Here is a 27856-nt window from a genome sequence, read left to right on the forward strand (position 1 = left end):
CCCAGATCTCTCACAGAAGTGGCAGGGATGCAGCTATTTGAACAATTACTGCTTTACCCACGAGTGTGTTTTATCAAATTGGCAACAGAACAGGACTGATATTCAATCAGAGGTACTCCAATATGGAACACAGGTATACCAAGTGGGGTCTTAACCACTGCGCCACATGGTTACCACAAATCAGTCTTGACTGTGAATCTAAGGCTGACTGAAAACCAAGGCAGGCTACTGGTCTGGGCTTATTGAAAAAGTGATAACCCTAATATGACCATGCGTGAAAGAAGTGGTGGCATGGTCAAATGAGGTGAGGAAGCAAACAGTATAGCTACATTAGCCATCGTCATACACCATCTGTCACTTCAGGACCTCCCAATCAACCCCCTCCACTCACCCTTCTGTCTCAATGGCATCAGTTTCCCTGCTGTTTGTGTTGACTCACTGCTTCAGGTATCTCAGGGCCACGACTCCCTGCTTTTCCTTCAGTTTATCTCCCCACAGATGACTACTATAACCCACAGACTACTGTGGCTTGCTCTCTTTTGCTATCAGACCCTACTTCCAGATGACTGATCATCCCACATGGGCACTTTAATTCTTTTTGAGTTGAACCTCTTCCCCTGAGTCAGCCAGAGCATCTTACCTGACTAGACATATGTTCTGGCTCCAACGGATGCTGTGATGGGCATTTATGGGACATTGTGACCACCTGGGTCTACAAAGATACTCAGCACATTTCCTTCAGAAACGAACCATGCATAGGAAATATATTTAAAGAAACCAGGCCTGCGGAGAGTTTTATGAGGTTAGCTTTTATCCAAATTCCACAGAAGGCATTGGGAGTAGATGATATTGCTTTGACTGATCACTATGTAAAGGACAGATGAAATTTGACTAAAATAGATGTTAACCATCTTTAACAGGAAAACGCACTAGGCAGAAATACAAAAAATCCTTTGGCCCTCCTACTTTAAAGGCTTCAAATAAAATCCAAATACAGTTGATAGCACATTTTCTATCTTTATACCACACTATCCTGAAAGCCTAACGGATGCAGTATCCCTAAGTGTCACATTCTGTATGTTTAAAAGTACTCCTGTTCCACTTGCACCACTAATGAGAGTATTGAGTGTTAGTAGAATACAGAAATAATCACCCAATCAAAAAGGTTTTTGAAGGAAAACAAAAGCTTTCAATCCCATGAATCACTGAACTGCCAGGGCCCAGGTGGTTCCCAGGTAGTATGGGGAAAAGGACACGGATACTGCTCAATTCCCACATCTCCCACAGCAGCACAAGAGCCCCTTACACAGCTCACCACCCTACGGAACACACCAACACAGAAGCAAATGCAAGGTCGATGGAACAAGCTTTTCAGGATGACAGAGGCAAGCAGCATCATCCCTGACTTTCGGAGTGACCTCCCAGCCCTATCCAGGTAATGAGATGTGAACCAGCCAGGAGCTTAAAAAGAAACGACCTAAAAATATCCTCAAGATTTCAGTGCTTACCACCTCATTTTAATTCAGCAGCAGTGCTGCAGAGGGATGGAAGAGGAAAAAATGGGAGGGGAAAGTCACGAAGCAAAGCCAACCCAGCGGCAAGAAGAAATACATTTTAGCAGCACAGTTGGGTTTTTGAGTTTTTGATTCTTTCCTCATTCCAAGTCTCCCTGGTGTCAGAAAGGTCAATCAGGACAAGATTTGGCCAGCGCTGTGAGCATGTCAACATGGCGTTATGTGGCCAGTGTCAGCAAACACATCAACAGTGGGCTCTGCCATCAGGCAACGAGCACATCAGGCACATGCCTGGTCCCACAGGGCAACTATAAGGAGGGAAGGTAAACTGCACTTCCCTTTGCTTCTAGTTAATCTTGCTAAAAGGGTAGGGGACTCTGGATGACCTTGGGTCAGATGTGGCTTACCTCTCCTGCGATTGAAACCATATTATCTTTTAAATTTCATTAGGACACCTAGGAAACAAGACATGAAATCACAACCCACAAGGATCAACCACTTATTCTTGGTATAGAGGGGTGCTTTTCAGGAGAACAGAATTGTGTGCAGCTGTGAATCAGAAACGGTGGCCAGTACACACAGAAGAGGGCAGTTATGTGACCACAATGGACATGGAAAGCACTGTGCTGTAGAACAGGGGTTAGGCTGAGAGATAATTCCTCTGGAGCCAAGGATAAAAAGTTTAGGAAGCCACTAGTTCTGCTGTGTACATAGCACAGTCTTGTTTAAACAAATTTTTAAAAAGAGTCATTTTGGAAGCTAAGAAATGGAAGATAAGATTGCAGTGAAGAAATAATGCATGTTTATAGAAAGTGGAAAGACATGATTAGAGTCAGGCTGTACATGTAGGTACTTAGTCTAGAAGTAAAGATGCTAGTTGGGATGCCAGTATTCCGTATCAGAGGACCTGGGTTCAAGTACCAGCGTCACAAGCTTTCTGATAATGTGATCTTGGGAGGCAATGATGATGGTTCAAGCAGTTGGGATCTGGCCACCTATGTGGAAGACAAATGCCCAGCTCTTTGCTTCACTCTCAATTCAACCATGACTATTTCAAGTATTTGGGAACAAGCCAGCAGACAGCAGCTTTCCATCTCTGCTCTTTCTCTTTCTCTCTCTCTGGAATAAATAATTTTGTTAGAAAATGGAATTTGTGTTTTCTTCATTCATGCATTAGTTATTCAGTCATGCATTTTTTGACTCCATGGTACTGAAAATTTTTTGTTTTAAGTTCATATCTGTTGTTGACTTTGTTTCCTGGCTTTTCATTAATGTGTAGTGATGGCGTAATAGAGACTATCATATCCAGATGTGAAGATACAATGCAGTATGCATCCCTATTTCCAAATAAAAGATGGACTCCCAATGAAACTATTAAACATATCTTAAACAATGGGATGCTGGACTGTCTGACATTGTCTGTACCAGCAATGCCAGGGCACACTTAAATAAGACTGATGTCTTACTATTATGACTACTTATGAAGGACTATATTATTACTATTGTAACAATATGGGGACAATTTATCTGTGGGGTGGGAATTTCGATGGGGGAGAGGTGAAACCCCAGACCCTATAGAATTATATCATAAAATATAAAATAAAAAATACACATGCAAACAATTAAAATGTAATTAAAGCACAAGTTGATCTCAATGCAAAATTCATGTGAAAATTGCTTATACATTTTCCCTGAACTTTGGAAGCAATATATGGACAGATTTATTTTGGGGCAGGATATAACTGCAGGAAAGTAAGAGTTAGGGGTAGTCTGCACGTCTTTTCATTAGCCCTTGACTGAAATACAACTAAATGCAAGCTCATATCAGTTCTGATAGAGTGAAAACCAAGAGACTTGTATTGAATTTGGGATAACAACCAGATACCCCAGTAGGTTAGGGAAATGGGCAGTGCTGGGAGATGATGCCCAATGCCAAGGCTGAGAGCAATGAGGTACTAGAGAAAGTCATGAAGAGGGATATTCCACCTTGAGTGGGTCTGTGGATTAAAGAGGGAAGAGTTTCCACGAGGAGAATGAGATTACAAGAGAGGGTATCTTTACAGGAGGCTCAACTCCAGTCACCGAGAACGGAAAAACTTGAAGGCAGCAAAACCACTAATATCACCCTGGTCTCTACATCCTTTTCTGCAAGTCTTGAAAATATGAGTCTAATCTTCACATGTGGATCAAATCGTCATCTGTTTTTAAAGATTTAACTCCGGCTGTGGTTCCTGCTCTTCTTCCTTCAGTCAAATTTTGACAAGGACTGTCTATCCCACTCTGCTTTCTTGTCTCCTGTGGATTCCCAGAGCCACACTTAGCCTCTCACTACACTGCTTTGTCCAGGTGAATACAGGTTTTCATGCTGTTAGATCCAACCAATCCTTCCACCTTGTCACCTTACTTTTTCAGCATATTAACACTATTGACCATTTATTCTGTCATAAATATCCTGTAAGATTTCCTAGTGCTGCTTCAACTCTTCTTTCTGTCGCATTAATGGGCTCCTTCTCCTAAATTCACTCTTTAATCACTACAGAATACCACTCATAACCAGCTGTTCTTTCATAACCAGAGAACTCAAGGGTGAAGAATGTATATTATGAAAAAAAAATCAGTATTTCTGATTAAAATTCTGCCCTTTATGTCTTGCTGTTAGAACCATCCTAACTATCACAATGACTTGCTGGTGGCTCTTGTTTTATATTTCTTATCCTGATCGTATCTCCCAGTGTTGTAGGCTCATAAATAACAACTTCAAGATGAAATCCACTGAATGCTACATAGAACAGGATCAAAATCTGAACTCAGGACCTTGCTAACTCAACTCGTTTCTTCTACTGTGTCATCTCACCATCAATTCAGTTACTTAAAGCAAAAACCAAGAAAGTCCCCAAGCTGCAGGGGTCCCTAAACCCTTGTCTTATTTCTTCTTAGTCCCGTATTTATGCAACCACATACTCATTTTAATTCTCCTTCCTGGTGCCTCAAATCTGTCCCTTGTTCTTCAAGCTGTATTCTCCTTCCAAAAGTTCATGCGTATGTGCAAAACTTCCTTTTGTTGGGTCTTGCTCTCCTTAAATCTACTGCAGAGAATCAGAGTATTGGGAACATTTAACAACAGCCCTATAAATGGCACCCCAATACCCTCCATAATTTACCTATCTACTTCCTGCTTGCTCTATCTCCTGCCATTTTGAGATTTATTCACTTGAAATATAGTATGGCTTGGTTTTCTTCATACAAGCTATGCCATCCCATTCTTTCACGCAATTGTTCAAGCTTCTTTCTTAAGCATGATTTAAAAATTGTAATTCTCATTCTTCCTCAGGAATCACCTCAGGTGTTAATTTGAAACATCTACCTGAGCTCTCAGGATCAAGCATATGGTGAGCTAGAGCATACTGTGTGCTGACCCATAGCCACATCACACTGAAAATACTTTCCTATTAGACTACATGTTCTTGAAAGAAACGGACAGCAATCTATTGATTATCGTGTTGCCTGGAACAAGCTAGGTAGTTCATTATTCATGAATTCCTGACACTTTAAGCCTATAGTTAGCATTCCATTGCTGCTTAGCCAATTTCTGGAAGATACCTTCTTGTCTTTACATACCACACTGCAAGGATTTGCAACCCAGGTAAGTAATCACTGGGTTCAGCGCCCTTAATGACTGAAAAAGACTACCATTCATTGTGCCTATCAGTTCTTTGTATTTTCTGATTTCCTTACTAGGAAATGAAAATGAGATGAACTGAAATAAAATCTATATCCACTCCCCAATACAATTTTACTTTTTTAAAAAAAATTGGAATGACACACTAAATGAAACTATGATTTCCTAAAATGGTGATGGCCACATTCCTGTAAAATACACCAGGTAAAATAACAGCTGGCATCAAACAACATGAGGAATATTGTTTGTAGAAACTTTCTCTTTGCCATCTTCAGGAAGATATGTTGCAAAGGAATGCACTTATGTGTTAGTGCTCCCCAACATTAATGTTGGTGTTTTTGACTATATATATATATATATATATATATATATATACACACACACACACACATAAGTAGCATAATGTATATACCTTCTGTACAAATCATTCTATTCTGTTCATGTAACCACAGACTTGTAGCCCAGCATTCCCCTCATTTTTTAAAACTAAAATGTCCCAAAGCATGGAAGGAAACATATCCTCAGGCCAACCACCAGTAGAGCTTAAAAAGATGTGACATGTACAAAGTGACTTCTATGTTTCATGATGCAGCTCCCCAAATCATGCAAATTTTGCCTTCTACTCCATTTTATACTAATATTTACTTTAATGGCCCAGAGGGGAATACAGCAGGTGCTTCCGAAAGATACGTTGTGTCTGCTTTGTGACTTCTTATGTCCAAAAACACCCCAGCAGTGTCCTACACACAGAGAGCACTTAAAGAAACCTAGAAAAGGACACTTCAAACACTCATGGAGAAACGGAATTAGAGGCTGTTTAGGAGCAGATCTCTGACCTTAAGTTAAGCCTTTAAGATGTACATTTTCCAAATGGGAGTGACTGCATCTCTGCTCTTAATCCCAGCTTCCTGATGCTATGCCCTTTGGAAGGCAGCAAGGGATAACAACGGTAGTTGGATCCATACTACCAATGTGGAACTCTACTTTAAGCCTCATTCAGCTGCAACCACTGAGAGCAGTTGGGAAATGAAGTCATGGACAGGAGCATTCTGCCGCTCTGCTTCTCAAAATAAAATCAACCTCCCTCCAAAACTCAGTCATGCTCATGATAATGTCAATGAAATTGAAACCCAAGCAATTTTCCATAACTTGCATTTTCTATGAGCATGACGATATCTCATAGGCAACGTTCCCAAGTACTTGCAGAATAAAATAAGCACCTTTCAATTTCATTGTTCCATAAACTTTCTGAAGTGCATGGCTTGCTTGTATTCAGTTTACAGGGTGTTACAGCCATACAGGGAATGCTCCATCGCTGGGTATTTCTGGTTATAGCTCAAGCCCATACATGCCACTGAAATTTCTAACTTCCGTTATGTTGCTTATGGCCTAGGAGAAGGATGTTCCTACTCCTGCAAGACAGAGTTTGAATGTGTTCCAAAGTTTTCTAGGCTGATTATCTCCTTCCTTTATAACTGTTAGTGATGTACAGTGATTTCTCAGAAGTGACTCACTTCCAAGGTATGTGACCTGCATGGTTTTACAGCACCACATACTTGATTTAACAATTCGCTGCTAACAGTGCGATAGTCTTCTTTTTAAAAGGTCTTTCATCTTCATTTTGCAATGGGTCCCAAAAGTTACCGCACCCAACCTGTGTGCCATTTTTATGTAAATAGGTCAGCCATAAGCAGAGTTCAGTTAGAATATTACACCTGTGTGCCATACCTCCAGGTGAATGCCACAACACTCGGGTGCATTCACTACTGAAGGATTGCGGCCTGCCTCAGCACTCGTTTCCTTCCCTGACACGGTGCTTTGATGCAACACACAATTTTTGTTCAGGACTCACTCTGCTATCTCGTCATGGTCTTCCTAATACATTTATTTACATGAGAGGTGAGGACACATATACTGTCTCTCGACTTTCTTCCTCGGCTTAGGGAAGGAGATTTCAACTTTTGAGATATGTCCTAAATAAGGACATCTTGAGCATTGGTTTCTATAATGCTAGGAATATGGTTAATGGTCTGTTAAGGGAGGAAAGGAGCAATACCAAATGATTTCCCAAGCCATGTAATGCACGTCATAGAATCAAGTGGCTAGAATGCTTCATTACTCACATTTCCCTGTTGACTTCTTCAGAGTACCACAGGTAGTTAGGAAACAAGGAAGAACAAAGATTATTCCCACATGAGTGTCTTTGTGAAACACAAATTTGCTAAGAAGCCAGGTGTCTTGTTAGTAGTGTGGCATATGCCATGCAGCTAACAAATGCCCTTTCGCATAGAATGGGTAGGGCAGCTTCAAACACAATCATCATTTGTGCCAGGAAGGTGAAATATGAGGTTCTGCTCTAGGCTCTGAAGTCAAGACAATGCAAGCAATACAGGCTGAGTCTTAAAGTAGGTCATCATTTGACAAGTGAAATAAACACACAAATAACTTCAAATTGTACTAAATATGGTACAAGATGTATTAAACAAATGCAGGGAAAACTCTAGGACAAACATGTCGAATTTATGGAATTTTGAAGTTGGGCATAGAGAGATTTCAATGGCTTAGTCAATGGGAGGCTGGCCAGATCAACATGTGTTAAATAACTTGCTAAGCTAGGTTTTGTAAAGGAGGCATGCCTTGCCCATGGGAATTAGATGGAAACTTGCCCAAATGAAAGAGATGGGGCTGTATGTGGACCCCAGAGAGGAAGAATACAGGCAAATTACGGAATGGAAAAGTGCATGCCATGTCCAGAATCAAGGCTTCTCAGTCATGTCACTCAGGGGAAGTACAGACTGTTTTGCAGATGTCATGGGAAATAAGACTGGAAATGCAGGTTTGGATGAAGCTAATGCCAGGCAGATGGGCCTGTATTTACTCTTACATTTAATCTTGCAGTCTGGAGGCAGGGGACAATGACAACTCTTAGGAGCTGAAATTATTTAATGAAGCCATGCAGCTGAGAATTGTAATCAAGCTTCAGTTGGATCTCTCTCTCTCTCATGATTTAAAAAGAAAAACAGAGACCCCTCCAAAAGCAGACGGACAAAACCTACTGTTTTTACGACGTGGTTATAAAAGCAAATTGAGAGCATGATGGCTTTGAAACAAGACTGTCTTCAAATTCTTCTTTCTTGGCTGAACTGCAAAGATATTTTAGGGGATGTCTCAAATGGATAGCCCATGTAAATTAGAATCAGCACATATCACATCTGATACATAAAAAAAATATCAAGAAAATCATCATTTCCCACTGTGTTTTCTCCTATGTGACTATTAGGCATGATGCTAAGCAACTAATGTTTCCTTTCTTATACCTTTACTTTCCTAGTTTCAACTGTGGCATTGGAGGTAAGTCCCAAGTGTCAGGTAGGATTTGACTTCCTAAGGGCTAATGAGAGAGGCACATCTTATAAGCAGATGAAGAACAGGAAAAAAAAAAGGAAGAGAAAGGACTATACAGCCAAATGTTCTTCTGTGTAAAGAAACTATAGCAAGTAATAGAATATTCCTGGTTTTTGAAAATCATCCAGCCCCAGCAGTGACAGATGCTGCTGCGTGCCCATCCACCTCCAGCCCGACTGAACTGAACAAATGAGAGGGCCTGTGGGAGTCGTTCCCTAGAGACTGGTGCTTGCCAGCTTTGTTGAAGGGAGGTGTGGGCTGGCTTTATTTATTTATTTTCCCCTTTGTAAAACCACTTTTGAAACTAGGCCTCAGCTATTTCCAGCCCCAGGCAGTTGGATGGGCATCCGGTATCTCCCTGACACAGTGTGGAATCTTTATGGGGAAAAAAAACAACAGTTTATGGTAACAGGCACTTTGGCTCTGAAAACAATGCGTGCGTGTGTGTGTGTGTGTGTGTGTGTGTGTCGCACACTGTAACTTAACTGTTAGAAGAAATGCAATGTTCTCAACAACAGAAGAAATTATATCCGCCACAGTCAGCAAAAGTACTCAAAGCCATGCTGGGGTGGGATGGGTGGGGTATGGTACTATACAGTGAGAAAGTAACACAGTCTGATCCCATCAATAATACCTTAGATCAAGTCACTTCAGATTCTGGAAGGTCACCTATTCTCGTGTTAAGTAAATAAGTTGGGTAAATGGACTAAATCAACATTCCCCAAATGGTACTGCATACAGGTATTTTAGAGTTTTATCATTCAAAATTATGGTTACAGACTAGCTTGTAGCAACAGCATCCAGGGATCGCACTGTAAATATAAAATCTCAGACCTTAGACCAGACCTACTGAATCATTTTAACAGATTCACTGCTTGAGTAGGTTAACAGGATCCTAGCTGATTTGCATGCATGCTAATGTTTAAGAAACACAATTCCTGTGCAAGACAGCCCAAAGGTGTCCCCTGAGCATAGGACCACCTAGATAATTTGATAGAAACACAGCCTTCTAGGCTCTTCAACTAGGGTCTTAATCAGAATTATTAGTGGAAGCCTGGACACCAGTATTTAATTAATAACCCAGCTAGGTTCATTTCAAGTACATGAATTATGCAAGATAAACCCATGGGTCATAGAATATAAATAAAATGTATCCCTTCAAAACCGAACGATCTCAAAGTTATGCCATCCCTGTGAGCTTTCTTCTACTCCAGCAGAGTTCCGCCTACGTGACCACATCAAGACACACTATCCTAAATCAACCCCTTAGCTGCCATTAGTGCTTCTGCTCACTGCAGTTTTAAAACTTAAACTTGGAAGTGGATCATAGGTTAAATGTGGGAAGCTTAAGGAGCTGTAATGTTAAATTACAACAGTTTAATGAATAATATAAAATGATACCAATTTTGCAAAGCCGCCTCTAGATGATTCTCACTGGATTCATAAGCTACATTCATCTATCAAAATCCTCATTTAACTCATTAAGGCATCTCTAGTACTTCAAAAATCAGTCTTAGAAACACAAACAACAACAAAAAAGAACAATGATAGTTCCATCCAATTTGGCTTTTCACTTGCTGCGACTAAAGACTAACCTCATGTGCAGTGGGTTATTTGCCAGGAAGTGTTTACAAACAGCAAATAGAAAGCTTTCCTATCCCAATCAAACATGAAAGTCATTTTTTTTTTTAACCAAGGCTTTTTCCCTCCTGAAAAGCCAATATGAAAAATTTCCATGAAAAGTCCTGAAGGCTTTGGCCCCCTCCTTTTGATGTCTTAGACTAGTTAAATTTCAATTTACATTTTAATGTATACTGGTCCCAGAGTCAAATGCGATATTTAATGACAAATCATGTCTTGGCTTGCATAAATAATTTCAAATAAATGAAGGAATATTTCACTTGCCTCGTGGAAAGAAATTAAAAATATATTGCAAACATTATTAGAAATTACATTAACTGAACTGCATAGCAGATACTTTAATGAGATTCTGATTTTTCCTCCCCCCTGGGAAAAATTGTGTCTATATGTGCATATCCCATGCAAGAATGACAAAATGAGTTCTTTGCTCTCTGAAGAGATTTGTGAGATTATTTCTTTGAAAGTATTTTATGACTCTAAAAAGAAAGGAAGTCCTAGGAAAAGTATTCTCTATTTTTAACATTCTTTGTCTCATGTCTGGGAGAGCAGGATAGGTAAGGCTGATTTTCTGATTTTTTCTCAACAGTCCATATAGCCATAAGTTGATGAGATATTAATAAGGTAGTAAACTTTTAACTTCATTTCATTAGCTTCAGTAGGGATGAACACACCTACAGGTGAAAGATGCTGGTGTGTTAGGAGACAACTACATCCATTATACACAGAACAAGCAGCACCAGCATTGTGCCAGGCACAGTTTTATACACCGTGCAGTTTCAATACCTCTAGTACTCACCATAATTCTTGAAGGAGGCACCTTTCTTTATTGACGAAGACACTAAGACACGGGGAGATGAAATAACTTGTCCACTACCACACAGCTCTAAAGCAGTGAAGCTGACACGGGGAACAGATACACTTGAGTCCGAGTACTTAACTATCATGTCAGACGTGCGTGAGTCCAGAGAGGGCAGAAGTAACGACACCTGTCAGACAGCAAGGGGCCATGTGCAGAACTGCAAAGCATGCAGAAGGATGACTGGTACTTGTGTACGATCAAAGGTTATGGCAGGTGGATAAGGATGAGCTTGAGCCATTCTTTGTAAAACTTGGTAAAGGAACACAAAGTTTTCCCTCTGCCTAGGAAAGCCTCTGGAGGATTCCAGCAGGCAACAATCCTTCAGGAATGATGCGAGATAGCATGCGCATGGGACGGACGGGAGTTAGAAACATCACTGACATGTTAGAGGTGGCAGGTCACAGGCTAGGTGATACGGGCCTCAGGAAACAGAGCGAATGGAGAAGCAGAAGCAACAGTGGAGCAAATCTGTGTTGGAATCCCTGCCGGCACCTTGTCTGACCTTGCAGAGAAACCGGCCCACACCGCTTTGGCATGATCAGGCTCAGATGCCTAGGCTGGTCTGATCATAATCAGGCAGGGGGCACACACTTGCCCATGTTAAACGGAAAACAAATGCAAACATCCTCCCCACCTCTTTCACCTGACCTGTTACATTAAAGTCGTAAAGTATTTGTTGGCTAAAAATCACTAAGGAACCACAGAGAAAACTATTTCTCAAGCTGCTCAGTTTACCAGGTGACCACCTTTCCCTATTATTGTCTATTATTGCTCAGGCAATGTTCAGGACGGATTCAGCTGCTTACCCCACTTCCTGCCCCTGACTCCAAGTACAGAGCAGGTGAAATGTGTATTTTAAAATGAAGATTTCATTTCCCAAGCAACATAAATGTTTCCGCAAATCACAAATGCATTCCTCTCCTTAAACCCTCAGCCATCGGCATCTGTGAAGAATTCTAAGAGTCTTCAAATAAATCCCTCTTGTCCTGTATTGTTTATGCCCTTCTCTAAAGGCAGTATTTGAATAAAACAACAATAACCTTCTTTAGCCCTCATGGTACAGTTTCTGGAGGTTTTTTCTTTTCTTTTTTACACTTCTGGGCACACAAAGCAACATTTATGGGGTTCTGTGAAGGTGGGATATGCAGGTTCAGTAGTTTGAAGATATTGCAGAGGTTGGGGTATTTATAAATCTTTTTCTATGTTACAAAAATATTGATGCTGAATTATAAATTACAATTAAAAATTGTGGACCCTCAAGGCAAGCCATTTTCTTTCTTCCCCTCCCCCCACCTTTTTTTTTTTTTTTTTTTTTTTACTATTTTTCATGTATGTGTGGTTTAGTTCTACTTTGGTCAAACAAGCACAGTTTTAAAACCCAGTTCCACATTTTAAGATTGTAAGAGAAGAGATTCAACAGGCAACTGTAAAAATTCCTTACTGTTGGAGCTGGTGCAGTGGCACAAGTTAATCCTTTGCCTTCTGGTGCTGGCATCCCATATGGGTGCCAGTTCATGTCCCAGCTGCTCTAGTTCTGACCCCACTTTCTGCTTATGAACTGGTAAAGCAACTGAGAATGGCCCAAGGACGCAGGGGCACTGAATCCACATAGGAGACATGCAAGAAGTGCTTCAGCTTCGGATCAGCTCAGCTTGGCCATCGTGGCCATTTGGAAAGTGAACCGACAGATGGAAGATCTCTCCTTCTCTGTAAAATCTGCCTTCCAAATAAAGCTCAACAATATCCCTTACCGTCTCTAATGCCTTCTTCACACAGATACACTGTCATGCACAATCAAGAGTCATTTTCTAGAGTCCCTGTGTGTGTGGGTTTCTCTCTTGCTAACAGTCCTTCCTAGCCTGGCTGAGATGTGTGCATTCTAAAAATCTAGCCAGGGTCTGAGTCAAACTTAAGGGCTGACTGTATTCTGCAGGGAATTATCAGGGACCTAAATATATTTTTAGAGATAAGTTCAGGGTCTCTTGTGATCTAAGCTTTGTGCTGCAGAAGCTCCTGACATCTCCAATGCCCCAGCGAGCTTTATTTAACCCCTCTCCATGTTCTCCTAGGACAATTTCATGCCCCCTGTACTTACAGGCTATGCGTACTGAGGCCTTCCTGCTCTTGGAGGTGCCCAGGTGGCTCCAGGCCACACACTGGCACCAGTAGTCCTCAGGCCCATGGAAGTCCTCCACCTGCTGCCTGGTGACGTTGATGAACACTTCCCGTACCTTCAAGCCTGAAGACGGAGACAGAGAAGAAAAAACATCAGCAGAGGCCACTGCATCCCTCCAACAGAAAGTTAAGGTTAGCCAAACCTTTGCTTTTTAATTAAACAAGTCTTTGTTTAATCAAGGCATGGTTTTAATTACTTTGACAAGAATATACGACTTCTAATTAAATTCCAACAACTGAGCAGGCTGGGACGCACAATTGTAAAGCGCTGTCAACCAATGCGGCTCCAATGCAGTTGAGGAGTTCCCAGCGTACCCTGACATGGTGTCTGTGGAAAAACCTACAGTGAGGAAGCTGCAGAGGCTTCTGAACAACTAGCACAAAGAGCACTGGCTTGGGAAGCCAGGAGGGGATGGGGCTTAGAAGAGGGAGAATAGTGAATGCGCAGAGGATGGCATGTAGAGGCTGGTGCACCCATGCAAAACAGGGCGTGCAGGTTAAGAATACATCAGCTGTGGAGCCTTGAGGACTACAAAGCCAGTGCAGCCCAAAGGGAAGGGTGGGCATCACTGGGAGGTCATCAGTGCAGAGAGGCTCCCATTTCACTGGTGGAAATAGGTGACAAAAGAAAGGTTTTGTTTATGGAAGGCAGAGCTAGGGCTACATCTGTAAACTGAGATAGAAGCAGCAAGACCTTAGAAACTTAGCAAGCTCCCTTGCCCTGGGCCACTCTGCAAACACCATAGAAACCATGACTGAATCACTCCAAAGCAGGAAGCTAGCAATTCAATCCAGGTCTGCCATGTGGGTTGCAAGGACCCAAGCACATAAACCATCTCTGCTGCTTCCAAGGGTCCTCATTAGTAGAAAGCTAGTCAGAAGTACAGCCAGATTTCCAAGTACTTTGATAGGTAGTAAGCACTAGGACAAACACTTGCCACATCTCAATCTCACAGCTTCTTTTAGTCATTATTGTGTATTCTCCTTCCAACTTCTAGAAAACTGATTTGGCTTTTCTCTTTAAGATTTGCTTTTTATTTTTATTGGAAAGGCAGATGTACAGGGAGGAGGAGAAGAAAAAGAGAGGAAGATCTTTCATTCATTGATTCACTCCCCAAGCAGGCACAACAGCTGGAGCTGTGCTGATCTAAAGCCAGGAGCCAGGAGTCTCTTCCAGGTCTTCCACATGGGTGCAGGGTCTCAAGGCTTTGGACCATTCTTGACTGCTTTCCCAGATCACAAGCAGGACAGTTTGATGAAAAGCAGGGCCACCAGGATTACCAGTGCCCATAGGTGATCCTGGCATGTGCAACGTGAGGATTTTATCTGCTAGGCTACCGTGCCAGGCCCCTGAGTTGACTTTTCTAACTGGGTGTGGTCACTCAGCTGTACTTTTGATGGAAGACAGCCTTTCTCTGGAGGAACAGTCACCTTCTACGGAGAACCTGGGAGGAAACGGGCACTGCGCCGCCACACCCACAGGAGACAGACCAGCTGTCTCATCACAAAAAGGACAGGAGCCTTCCCAATCAGCACCCGCCTTCATCTGCCAATATTCCATGAGGATGTGGCTGGTCTAGGGTAGGCAGCAAGGCATAACAAGAGACTCCTCCTCTTGAATGCCACTTACCTGATAAGCTCTGGACTGTTTCATGTGTTACATTTCTGCCACCTACCGTAAGCTTTAGAAAGGCTGAGTTCCCAGACCACAGTCACAGAGTTTGGCAATAAAGGATCAGGAGTTTGAACCCAGTTCTGCCATACACAAAAACCAGCTGGACACTCACGAATCCCTACACAAAATCAATTCTGACCCTGTAGGTTTGGTACCACACAATGTTAACTGAAGGACTAAGTATAGCACTTGGAATATTCAGAGAAAATCAAGTTTCAAGTTTTACTGTTAAAAAAAAATCAAGAAGAGTTTAAAGGACAGAAACATTCATATAACCAAAATGAACCATGGACTCTCAATGGAGGAAGACGTGATGTAATGGTGTCTAGGGTGATGGCAAAATTTAAGGATAAATGGGGGTGGAGGATTAGTCACAGTGGGGAAAGAGTCCTGACTACCAGTCGACAACACGTTATGTACAGTGTGGGATGAGAGAGAGCCATGCCAATGAAATAACCATGCATAATTTGGGGAATACTTTCTAAATGTGTAGGCAGTAGCCACATACAGAAAAGCTATCGTGATCACGGTTGATAATTCTCAAAGAACTGCATTTTCTTTCGCAGGGAGGTAAGACAACGGAAAGCAGACTCTCACAGAGAGGAAGAAATCAGCTGATGTTGTTGTTCTTCTAGTTGCTGCTTGCTCCCTTTCCTTGCACTTAAACAAGATATATGAGTGGGAGGACAAGGGCAAGGAAAAGCAAAAGGTGGGAGGAGAAAGGAGAGCATCACAAAAAAGGGAACAGGGAGTAAGATTAAAAGAAAAAACTTATTAGGGTAGAAGGAAGTACTTATGCTAGAAATTAAAGGTTACCAGGGGAAAGCAGGAGTGAGAATGTGGAGACAAAGCTTATCATGCAAATGGAATATAAGAATTTTAAAAAGTGTTTTCTGTTCCTCAAGCTCTATGTGGTGGATGGTCTATTTTGAGTAAAAGGGAGAAACCAGAACACTCCATCAGTGCACTGATGCAGCACTGGAACACCTGTTACACACAGAGCTCCCCTGTTGTAAGAGCAGGAGACAAATGAGACAAAAAACAAAGTACCCCTGGGACACAGGTCTCACCAAAGACACATCCACATCCCATCAGTTTGAAAGGCCAAAGTGCCTCCATCCAAAAGAATTTCTTAGGGCATTGTGGTCGAGCAGGTAAAGCCAGCACCTGTTATGCCAGCATCTCCAACAGATGCCAGTTCATGTCCCAGTTGTTCCAGTTGAAAACCATCTCCCCAATAACGGTCTTGGAATAGAGCAGACAATAACCCAAGTGCTTGGCCCTCTGCTATCCATGGGAGAGATCCAAATGAAACTCCTGACTTTGGTCCAGCTAAGTCCTGGCTACTGCAACCATCTAGGGAGTGAACTAGTAGATGAAAAAATTCTGTCTTCATCTCTCCCTCCCTCTTTTTTGAACTCAGACATCTGAATAAATGAGCAAACCTTATTAAAAAATCTCAGCCATCATCTAAGAGGATGGAAATGAAGACAAACCTCCTTTCTGAGTGGTTCAAGATTACTGTGATCATAAAGCAGGGTGTTTCCACCCAAACTTAAAACTGCTATGATTTACTCTTGGTACCATTTTGTACAAGATTTATTAATTTATTTGAAAGTCAGAACAAGAAAGCATTTCATACAGGTCTCCCATGTGGGTGACAGGGAATCAAACACTTTGGCCATTTTCTGTTGCTTTTCCAAGACCATTAATAGGGAGTTGGATTGCAAATGGAGCAGCTGGGACAAGAACCAGTGCCAATGGGATGTCAGCATCACAGATAATGACTTTACCCACTATACCAGAATGGTCCCAATGATGATGTTTTACAAGTACAAGGGATTAGAATCAAGATGGTGAAACAGAGTAAGGACACGTTTAAACAGAGAAACATTAGCCAGTGTGAAGCAGAGAGGGCACATTCCAGGAAATAGAAGAGGACAGAACGACAGCAGAGACACCTGGAGACTGACCAACACAGGAAAGCAGCAGACTCAACACTGTGGTGTTGCAGGGACTGATATGCCATGGGCATTCAGCTAGCGGCAATCTGAACTACACTGGAACTCCACCAGCAACAAGATTGGAAGCGACGCCTACAGGGAGCTCAGGCAGTGAACCCAGACAGAGAACTGCCCATCCTGCTGGTCTGTGGGAAGCCATGCAGTTGGGTAGGATGGCATGGGTCTGTGACGAGCGCTGCTCCTCGATTAGCAAGGCTACGAGGAGTTTCTGGTCATGTGGCAAGGCCCGGCAGAATGTCTCTAGTCACCTCATTGCTGCCTCACCCCATTGTATGGACACTCAGTCACCTCTCTGATATTTCATAGACTTCTCCTGAGGGTGTTGTTTTTCTGCTAATATGAAGTGATTCCTATAACTGGTAGAACCTCAAATCGATCAATCATGTTATGATAAAAACATCTTTACTGACGTAAGGCAATGACACACAGGTAAAAGTATACAATAGTACAATTGAGCCCACAATGCCTCCAAACATCCTGTTATGTACCCACCTTTGTCCTGTAGCTTACCCTAATATAAATGATGTTTTCCTTAAGAAATGGCTTGATAATATCTTGGAACAGATGGCAATCATGGAGGTACACAGAGTTTGTTTACCATGCACCTCAAACTGTTACAACACATGATATGACGCATTTTGGTTTCTCACCAAGGAAAGCAGAAAGTATATGGGGCATCTTTTAAGTGGAGACAAATGTGAACCCCCCAAAAATGGCTTAAAATTTCTACCTTATACTGGCACATATATTTAAGGAAAGAAAACAGTTTATAAAGATAAAAGGAAGTTTCTCGCAAAGGCCCTCTGTTTGTAGATTGGCTGAGCTGCCCTGATCCTTTTCACTGCCCTTTAGCAAAAGAACAAAAAACAATTGACTCAGCACTAGGTGAAGGTGGTAGTAATTAATGCATGATAGATTATAAGATTTAATAAAGCATCTATATTATATGCTTTTATAAATTTCTTTCATTTATGATCTTTTAATTCTATACTCTTCATATTTTAAGTAATATTAGTTTATGTTTAGTGAAAATTGATTTTGAATATAAGTAAACCACTTGTCACTATGTAAGTGCATGTGCTGCCAACAGTGGAGTTTCTGGCTTCAGCCAGGTCACTGCAGGTTTGAAAGAGTAATAGCTTACTGAAAATATTTTCTCTGAAGTAAAATAATAATATTGTCTTTTAGGATTGATTTTGTAATCATTCTTTTATAATGGAGTAAAAATGAAACAATTGGGTGTTGTCGAAAAGCTTGTGATGATTTGTATACAAACAAAGAAGGCAACTTTTCTGAGTTTTTCATTATGACCATCATGCCATAGTGGTCCATGCCTCCTCTGCTTCTCTGTCTTATCTGACTTTTCTTATTGTCTCACCAATCCACTCAACCTTTGCAAACTCTCGAGACAGCCAGAGCAGGTCTCCGGCACTGGTCTATCTGACTTGACCAGGAGTAGAGACAGAGCATCAGGTCCCAGATGGGCAGTGAGGGAACAAGGCAGATTTCACAGCCCATTACACCCCATAGAGCCAAATTGAGCACCATTTTGCATAGGCAGGCAAAGGCTATAGGACAGTACAGTGTATGGACTGAGCTAGGAGTGAACTCCTTTCTGGCTCAGTGAATTGCAACAACGATGCATCCTACATGTTCCACCCAAGATAAGTCCAAGTAGTCAGCAGATCAAGAACGCTAGTCATGGCACATCAGGCAACATTTTGTCTTTTAGACTTCAGGGACAACAATGAGCTACACATGTACTGAACTTGGAGCAAACTCACTGAGCTCAGTGCATTGCACTGGTCACACATGGAAAATAAGACCAACTTTGGCATCTGACAGGTCAAAATAGGTCCATGTGGTCCTCAGACCTAACAGCAAACAGGTTCTGGCAAGATCAGCACCAACAACAATCTAGTTATATAGGGCACCTGGTGTCTCCATAATCCTGGAAATTGCTATAACAGGAAGTGGGAGAACGGTTATACAGAAAATAGTGCAGCCTCAGTATTGGATCACAGGAGGAGTGGTGAACCAGGAGCTGGGGCTATGGAAACCATGGTGGAAGTATAAAATAAGAATGCAAGCCTGGGCCCAAAGTGGTGACCTAGCGGCTAAAGCCCTCATCTTGAATGCACTGGGATCCTATATGTGTACCGGTTCTAATCCTAGTAGTTCCACTTCCCATCCAGTCCTCCCAGAGGAAGTTCCTGGATCCTGGCTTCAGATCGGCGTGGGACCGCCATTGCAGTCACTTGGGGAGTGAATCATCAGATGCAAGATCTTCTCTGTCTCTCCTACTCCCAGACTTTGCAATAAAAATAAATAAGTCATAAAAAAAGAACCCCGCCCTGGAACTCTCTGGAGGGAGTGGCACAAGTGACTGCAAACAAAGAACAGTGTACCAACCACAGTAAGTAAAATCAAATTGTAGATCTGTGGGTGATATAGCTTAGACACTTGCCCCAATGAGAATCTGCTAACCAGAAGTACAAAGACCAAGAGCAAAAGAAGGGACAAATGCACAATGAATATTAATGAAGACTTGCCTGCAAAAGAGCAAAAGTCTTTTGCCAACCTCAGAGTTAAATGAGGACTACATCAAGAAAATGGGGGATACAGGATTCAAAACATTTGTTACAAAGCTTTTTATCAACAACAAGATGCACAAAATACAGGAGTTCAAGGAATTTAAAAAACATGTCACACAGGAAATGAATCAAATGAAAGCTGATATATCAGAAATTAAAAACAGAGCAGAGTAAATTAAAAGTATTGTGGAGAGTCTCTAAAATAGGATGGATGAAGCAGAAGAAAGAATATCAGAATCGGAAGACGTTTCCCGTCACCAGAGGCAAATAAAGAAAAATTTGAAGCAGAGCTGGGTCAATATAGTAAATGTATTCAAGAATTGAAAGACACTATTAAAAAGCCAAATAAAAGAGTTATGGGATTTCCAGAAGGTACAGAAAGAGAAGCTGGGAATAAAGGTGTATCTAATGAAATAAGGGAAAATTTCCTTAATCTAGACAAAGAATTGGGAAACAACATCCAGGAGCAGCACAGAACTACAAACAGTGCTGACCAAAAGCACTCATCGCCACAACACATGATAATCAAGCTCTCTTCAATCGAACATAAGGAAAAGACCCTTAAATGTGCACATGAGAAAAATCAACTGACATATAAAAAAATGCCAATTAAACTCACATGAGACCTCTCACTGGAAACTCTACAGCCAAGAAGAGAATGGAGCAACATATTCCAGATTCTAAGGATAACATACCCAGCAAAGCTTTCCTTTGTCTTTGAAAATGAAATAAAAATCTTCCACAGTGAAGAAAATTTAAAAGAATTTGCCTCTTCCAAACCTGCCCTACAAATGATACTTAAAGATGTTCTCTTGACAGAGAAGAGGAATAGCACCCAACAAAACCAAAGGCAAATGGGAAGAACATCCCAGTAAAATAACTGAAAACTAAATCATTGAAAAACCCATTGCTACAATGACATGATCAAATTTCTACCCATTCATGTTAACCCTGAATATAAATGGATTAATCTTATCAGTCAAATGTAGATTAGTAGACTGGATTAAAAAAAACAAACCCATCTATTTGTTGCCTACAGAAGACAAAGATCTCACCAACAAAGATAAGTGAAAAATGTATCTCATGGTTTTATTTAGTTTCATCTCTTCAAAACACTTTCTTCCTCATTAAATTCTTGACTCATGGATCATACCGTAGCATCATTTTCTTCAAGAAGGTTCTTGATTTTCTTTTTCAATTCTTGAGTGACACATTAGTCATTCATGTTATTTAACTTCATGGCATTATTTAATTTCTTCTTTTCTTTCTATTGTTGATTTTGCTTTGTGGCTTTTCATTTAAGGGGATGTATAGTAACTGTGTAATGGAGACTATCATATCATATCATGGATACACTACAGTATGCATCTCTACTTGCAGAGCAAGATGCACTCCCAATGAAACTTTATCATATCTTGACAATATGGTGCTGGACTCTTTGCCATTGTCCATTCTCACAATGATAGACATATGACTGTGTATGAAGATTAGACTATAGTAATAATATAGGGGAACTCAGTGAGGGCGGGAAGAGGGAACTCAGGAAGGGGGTAAGGAAAATCCCAGGATCTGTGGAAATGTATTATAAAATGGTAATAACTAATAAAAAAAAAGATGAGTAAAAGGCATTAGGGTCATCACTACGGCTCAACAGGCTAATCCTCGACCTGCAAGTGCCAGCATCCTAAATGGGCACTGGTTTCTGTCCTTGCAGCTCTATTTCCCGATCCAGCTCCCTGCTTATGGCCTGCAAAAGGAAGGCCCTGCACCTATGTGGGAGAAACGGAGTAAGCTCCTGCCTTCTGGCTTTGGATCAACTCAGCTCCAAATGTAGTAGGCATTTGGGGATTTAATCAGCAAGCAGATGATCTTTCTTTCTTGCCTTCTTTCTATAAATCTGCTTTTCTAATAAAAACGTAAAATTATTTACAAAAATAAAAGAGTACAAGGGATTTAGTTTAATCCATCAAGGTTACAGAAGCTGATATCAGAGGTTGCCATTAAGGAAGAAATTTACACTCGTAATTTTCTTAAAAACATTGCTCAGCACAACATGTAGGGCCACATGGGCAAGCTCCAGGGTTTGTCAGAAGACAGAAAAGGGATGGTGAGTTGGAAGGTGTCTTGCATTGTGGTTTCCACAACAACAATTAGGTTGGGTAGGTTAAGTAGGCTTAGGATCGGCTGATCTGAGTATTTCGTGGGCTCTGAGGCAAAAGCTGTCCTTAGTGGTTTGCATCAGGTGGAGAGTGCCCCAGGTGTAAGAGCTCCTTAAAAGTGACTTGACTGGGCCCGGCGGCGTGGCCTAGCGGCTAAAGTCCTCACCTTGAAAGCCCCGGGATCCCATATGGGCGCCGGTTCTAATCCCAGCAGCTCCACTTCCCATCCAGCTCCCTGCTTGTGGCCTGGGAAAGCAGTTGAGGACGGCCCAATGCATTGGGACCCTGCACCCGCGTGGGATACCCGGAAGAGGTTCCAGGTTCCCGGCTTCGGATCGGCGCGCATCGGCCCGTTGCGGCTCACTTGGGGAGTGAATCATTGGACGGAAGATCTTCCTCTCTGTCTCTCCTCTGTGTATATCTGGCTGTAATAAAATGAATAAATCTTAAAAAAAAAAAGTGACTTGACTGATGGGTTGCAAGTATGAGGTAAGTTCACAGGAAAGCTATTTGCTATCTATTTGCTATCTCTAGCCTAAAAACTGGTATTCCCTACATGGTCTGGAAGACCCACAGTAGAAAATACAGCTGTTCCAGACAGCTGTCTACAAAGGACAAACACCAGACCAGGGTCCTCCCTACTATCATAAGTGATTTCACTCTGTTTTTACCAGGAGGATTTGCAATCCTTCATTCAGACTGAACATGTTTGAGAGGAAATACAGAAGTCCCAATTTCTACAAGAGAGTGGCTTGGTGCCTTGTCCTGACAGAGGCTTCCTATGGGTTTGCAAGGCCAAGGAACTATAAACCAGTTTCTCCTGAACACTGCAGTTCCCCTATTGCCACAGACACATCCTGCAAACTGCATGCCCATGACATAGGAACTACCTCATCTCTTGGGATTCTTGGGACTTCTAACATGAGGTACAGTTCTGTCAGATTGTCCCTTCCAAAAGAACCCCTAGAAAATCACACTTTGTATCCGGTATACTTTGTACGTGGCTCTGATCAGACACATTTTTAACACATCACACTTTCTCATAGCTTCACAGCTTAAGCAACACACACATGCAAACACATTTACACAGGTTGTCAATGTACATGTATACATGCATGTGGACCCTGTGAGGTGCTGGGTACAAAGCATGGAAAGGGAAGGATGTTGAGGCTGAAGAAACCTAAGTGTCCAGGAGTGCTTCACTAGCAGGAAAGGGGCTATGCTTGGTCCCCTTTGGGCAAGTGTACAGACAGACTAGTTCCTGGAAATGAAGAGGCACAAGTCCATCAACTTCCTCATGTCTGGAGAACCATCCTATGTATCACTACCCACAAGGTACCCCCTAGTCCTATATTTATATGTGTAATACAGAGGGTATGTACTATACACATATCAATATCTCGCTCCCAGTCTGTCTCATGTGTGACTCATATCCACAAATGAGAAGAATGCAAAGAAAGGAATTCCCTTTACGCAATCCTTTCCCTGCTCCCCGCTCCTTCCCCACTGGAGTTCATGCCACAGTGCCACCTGCACAGGCACCCCTTGACTGGCACACAGGCAGAGTCAGCAGCAAACTTGTTCATAGAAGAGGCTACAGGAGCACAGACTCCAGGCTAATAAAAGATGGTATCGCATATATAAGAGGAGCATCATACCCAATCACTTGCCAAACTCTAATAAGCATGGAAGAGTCCAACCCTTTAAATTATTGTGCAAATTATAACCATCAGCCTTTGTTATGGAGTAGAGTCTTACAGAATATAAAAATATGACTATGGTACTGGGATGCTAATAAGCTTTCGATGCTGCTGGATGGTTTAGTTGTAGATAGACTAATGTTGGCAGCAGATGAATAATTGCTCTGCATGTACTAAACATAACGGAGCAGCATAGAACTTCATCATTTGTCAGCTATATTTGTTTAAATGAGAAAAATGCTGACAGCAGTTATTGCTGTAATCCCCTTATTTATCAGATAGAAAACACTAGTTACTCCGAGCACGTATAATCCTGCGGGGAGATGAAAAGTTAGAGAATTGTCAAACTAATTGGAGGTGTATGCTTCTCGATTCAAGGCAGAGAAACATGACAGAGGGGAAAAGACATGGAGAGAGGAAGGCATTAAAGTCAGTTATTTTGGGCTACTTTATCATAAAAGGGACCCCAACAGTCTCAGTGTAAGACCTCAACTTGCTCTACCAAAAATAAAGAATCCTGGAGCAGCACTTAACATTCCCTACCTGGTCCCACCCAAACCCAGTGCCTACTAACAGCTCCCTCTGTGGCCTTTTTCCACTGCCCATTCTCACACTTCCACAAAGATGCCAGCAGCATCCTGCCAGGGTGAGTTTCTCAAACACACCTACTGACAGCACTCAGGGTGGGCTCCCCTCACTGCTTAATGGCCTTTCATCAACAACTCAGTAGGAAGGAGGTGACAATGCTACCTCCCTCTAGGGTGCTTTGCATACACACACACACAATTTCAGCATCTCATATAAGCAATCATTCTAGTCCTGGCTGCTCCAGCTGCAATCCAGGTCCCTGTTAATGGCCTGGGAAATCTACAGAGGATTCCCATGTGTTTATTCCCTTTCCATCCATGTAGGAGATGTGGATAAATTTCCTGGATCCAGGCTTCAGCCTTTCCAAACCCTGACCGCTGTGGACATGTGGGGAGTGAATCCATACATGGAGATTTCTGTTTCTCCCTCTATCTTTCCCCCTCTGTAACTTTTTATTTTTTCTATCTCTAACTTTTAAAGTGATAAATAAATCATTTACAAAAAAAAGCTGCAAGTTATGCAGAAAAGTTATCCGTCCAGGTATGGACTAAGCAGTTTTGTCATTCTGGTCCCTGTGCCTATTTCACTGGGCAGTTTTAGCTCCCCATTTCACCTACTCAGTGCCTCCCTTTGCACTATGCTGCCTCTTGACCATTTATGGATTAAACCAGAGGATGGTTTTCAGCTTTGGTACATAAAGCTTGGGACATTCATTTCAAGACTTCTTAGATATAAATGGGCAGTATAGCTTCCTAGCTATTAGGAAGGCAAAAGTCACTATCTCTGTGACAATCAACAGTCTCTTGTATCCAAAAGCCTTCTCTGGTGCACGGACATCTCTCCAGGCATCTTGGATCTTCGAATGTCTTGAACTGGTTCCAAGAAAGCCCATTTTTGTGCCAGTGTCTTCTGTGCAGAAAAAAGCAATCAAACCAAATTGAAACAAACCAAACCAAACAAAAAATCCAGCCGAGTTCGCTGGAAAAAAATTAATTACCTACACTGAAGGATTTCAGAAAATCCAAGCAAAATTTAGAGTTTTGGTTGCAAAAATTTTTGAAATCTAAGCACAGTCAAAATTGACTGTCAAATTTCTTAAGATCCTACACATAATGTTTTCCATGTACACCTTTCTTTTCCAGAACTGGAGCTTAGATAATATACCTTGAAAATGAGTAACTGTTGTTCTTATAATTGATTAATGATAAGTTACATAACCTTTTATTTTTATTAACACTTTACAAGTGCTATCTCAGATCATTTTCATGTCAAATTAGAATTACTTTAATTTTTTTTCAGATTTAGTTTTATTTGAAAGGCAGATTTTAAACAGAAAAAGAGTCTCATCCACTGGTTCACTCCCCAGATGGCTACAACGGCCTAAGCTGAGCTGAGTTGATCCAAATTTGGCAATCAGAAGCTTCTGCCTGGTCTCCCACATGGGCGCAAGGTTGTTCAAGGACTTGGCTGCTTTCTCAGGCCATAACAGAGCTGAATTGAGAAGTGGAGCAACCAAGTCATGATCTGGCACTCATATGGAATCCCAGCACTAACAAGTATTAGTCTGCCATGCCACCACATGGGTAATAATTACTTCTATTTTTAGTATTATCGTTTTAACACAGGTCCTATGCCATAATAAGTGGATCAAAGATTCCATAAGGCTTGTGAAGTATGTTAAGACAAACAAACAAACAACAAACCCTCACAGAGTGCCTCACCTGTGCCTGTCCCTGTCCTGCGTGGATGTTGACCGGTAGTCAAGCAGGAAGTCAAGGATATGGGCCATCTGGAGTTCCCAGGTTAGAGTGGAGACACCTGAATCTGCCTTAGCATCACATCCCAGCACACAATGACTGCGGCAGCTCAGAGCACAGCAGATGGACTTCCAACCTCTTCAGGGTCAGAGAAAAAGCTTGTTGGAGGTTGATAGCCTCGACCCCTTTAACTTGAAGTTTCTAAACTTACCCAACAGAAAACTTTGTTTCTAACCCAAGACATGTCAGTTCTGGTTAGGACACCTGAGTATCCCTTACAATGGTGTGTTGAAAGTTCTGGGAGTTCAAAGGTCAGTATGATTGGTGGAAAAAATTTCAGCACCAGGTAAAGTTAATTCAACATGTGTGTTTTCATGACTTTTTGGAAGATCTCATGCATGCATGGGTTTCAAACACTTTTTTGGCACAAAAACAAAGTTATTGTTTACTTCCATTTTTTCAACTATGCCTCCGATGTCTTCTTGAAGTTTCCAAACTGTGTCACAGAATGCCATCTCCCTACCTTGAAGAAGCCAGTATGGCTTCAGGCTAATATGCTACCAAAAATAGTAAATTAAACATGGATAATTAAAAGGTAGAACCATATTTCATTCTACTGGCAGATAATTAATTAGGGCTGAATGTCTTTTGCAACTTCATCCTAGCAACAAGATTAAAACATATTCTGACAAAAAAAGCCCTTCTTTGAATGTACATGTGCACTTTGCTTAATGAATACTCTTTAGTTTCCCCAGGATAATAAGCACTCCACAGCTTGCTCAGAAGCACCACACGTTCAACCTTAAGTACAGAGACACAAACTACACCCAAGCTCTCCAGTTCCTTCCACACCAGAGATTAGAATTAATCAGCTCAAAGGTGGTTGCCAGTGGAGAGCAAATTAACTCCACAATGTTGTATAGACACACCAGGAAGGGAACTCTAGGAAGGACACAGTCATGAACATGGTGGGGCGACTGCAACGGGGAGCATCGTGGGAATGCATGGTCACAAATTCCAGGCCTACTCTGTACATTGCTCCGTAATATATAGTTATTAGTGTCTTTTAACATATTCCATGGCATAGTAGGTTAAAGTTCCACTTGCCCAGGCAGCGTTCCATATGGCCACCAATTCAAGTCCTGGTTGCTCTACTTCCAATCCAGTTCCCTGCTAATGTGCCTTATAACATAGTGGAGAACTGCCCAAGTCCTTGGACCCCTATACTCTCATGGGAGACCCAGAAGAAACTCCTAACTCTTGACTTCAGATCAGCATAGTTCAGGCCATTGTGGCCATTTGGGAATTAAATCAGCAGATGGAAAATATCTCCATCTCTCCTCTTCCTTCTGTAACTCTGATTTTCAGCACGGTGTCACAGGAGGTGGAGAGTGGTGAGCCAAGAGCTGGGGCTACAGAGACCATGGTGGAAACCTAACATAAGAACCCAGACCTGGAACTCACTGGAGGGAGTGGCACAAGTAACTGCAAACAATGAGCGGTGTACCAACTACAATAAGTAAAATCGAATTGTAGACCTGTGGGTGACAGAGCTTAGAAACCTACCTGAAGGAGAAGAATCTAATAACCAAGACAATGACCAGGAGCAAAAGAAGAGACAAAGGTACAATGAATGTTACTGAAGACTCCCCTACAAAGGAACAAATAAAGTCTTACACACACACACACACACACACTCACACACATTTACTAATATGGGGAAAGTGAGCTTAAAGGAGTAACGAACTAATTAACCCAAATTAACCCAAACAGCCCTACTTATCACCAACAGCCACGTTTTTAACCACTGGACAATCCTTAGAATTGGTTGAATTATTTTTTAGATGTAGATTACTTTCACTTCTAATAAATACACACATTTTATATTACATGAAGAGAAAAGAGTAACAAATCCCAAGAGGGCTGGTAGGAATTTAGGATCTGGAAGAAATATCTGGTCTACCTTTGAGAATTGTTATGAAACACAGGAAGTATCTAGGCACTTTCTATCAGTGTGAGAGATGGAGTGCCAAGAAGGGGTCTCTGCATCTGTGATTGTTTTTTGGTAGGGAAATTGAAAGAACAG

The 27856-nt window shown here is 41.7% G+C and overlaps 1 protein-coding gene across 1 annotated transcript in view; it reads right to left on the reverse strand.

The window, feature by feature from the left end:
* The window catches only part of UNC5D (unc-5 netrin receptor D), a 543052-nt gene that overhangs the window by 187694 nt on the left and 327502 nt on the right, over positions 1-27856 (reverse strand). The window contains exon 3 of the mRNA XM_004592710.2: positions 13194-13337. Coding sequence (XP_004592767.1) covers positions 13194-13337 — 144 coding nt within the window. The remainder of the gene's footprint in view (positions 1-13193; positions 13338-27856) is intronic.

Source organism: Ochotona princeps, chromosome 11 (genome assembly GCF_030435755.1).
Source record: "Ochotona princeps isolate mOchPri1 chromosome 11, mOchPri1.hap1, whole genome shotgun sequence".
NCBI classification, from domain to species: Eukaryota; Metazoa; Chordata; class Mammalia; order Lagomorpha; family Ochotonidae; genus Ochotona; species Ochotona princeps.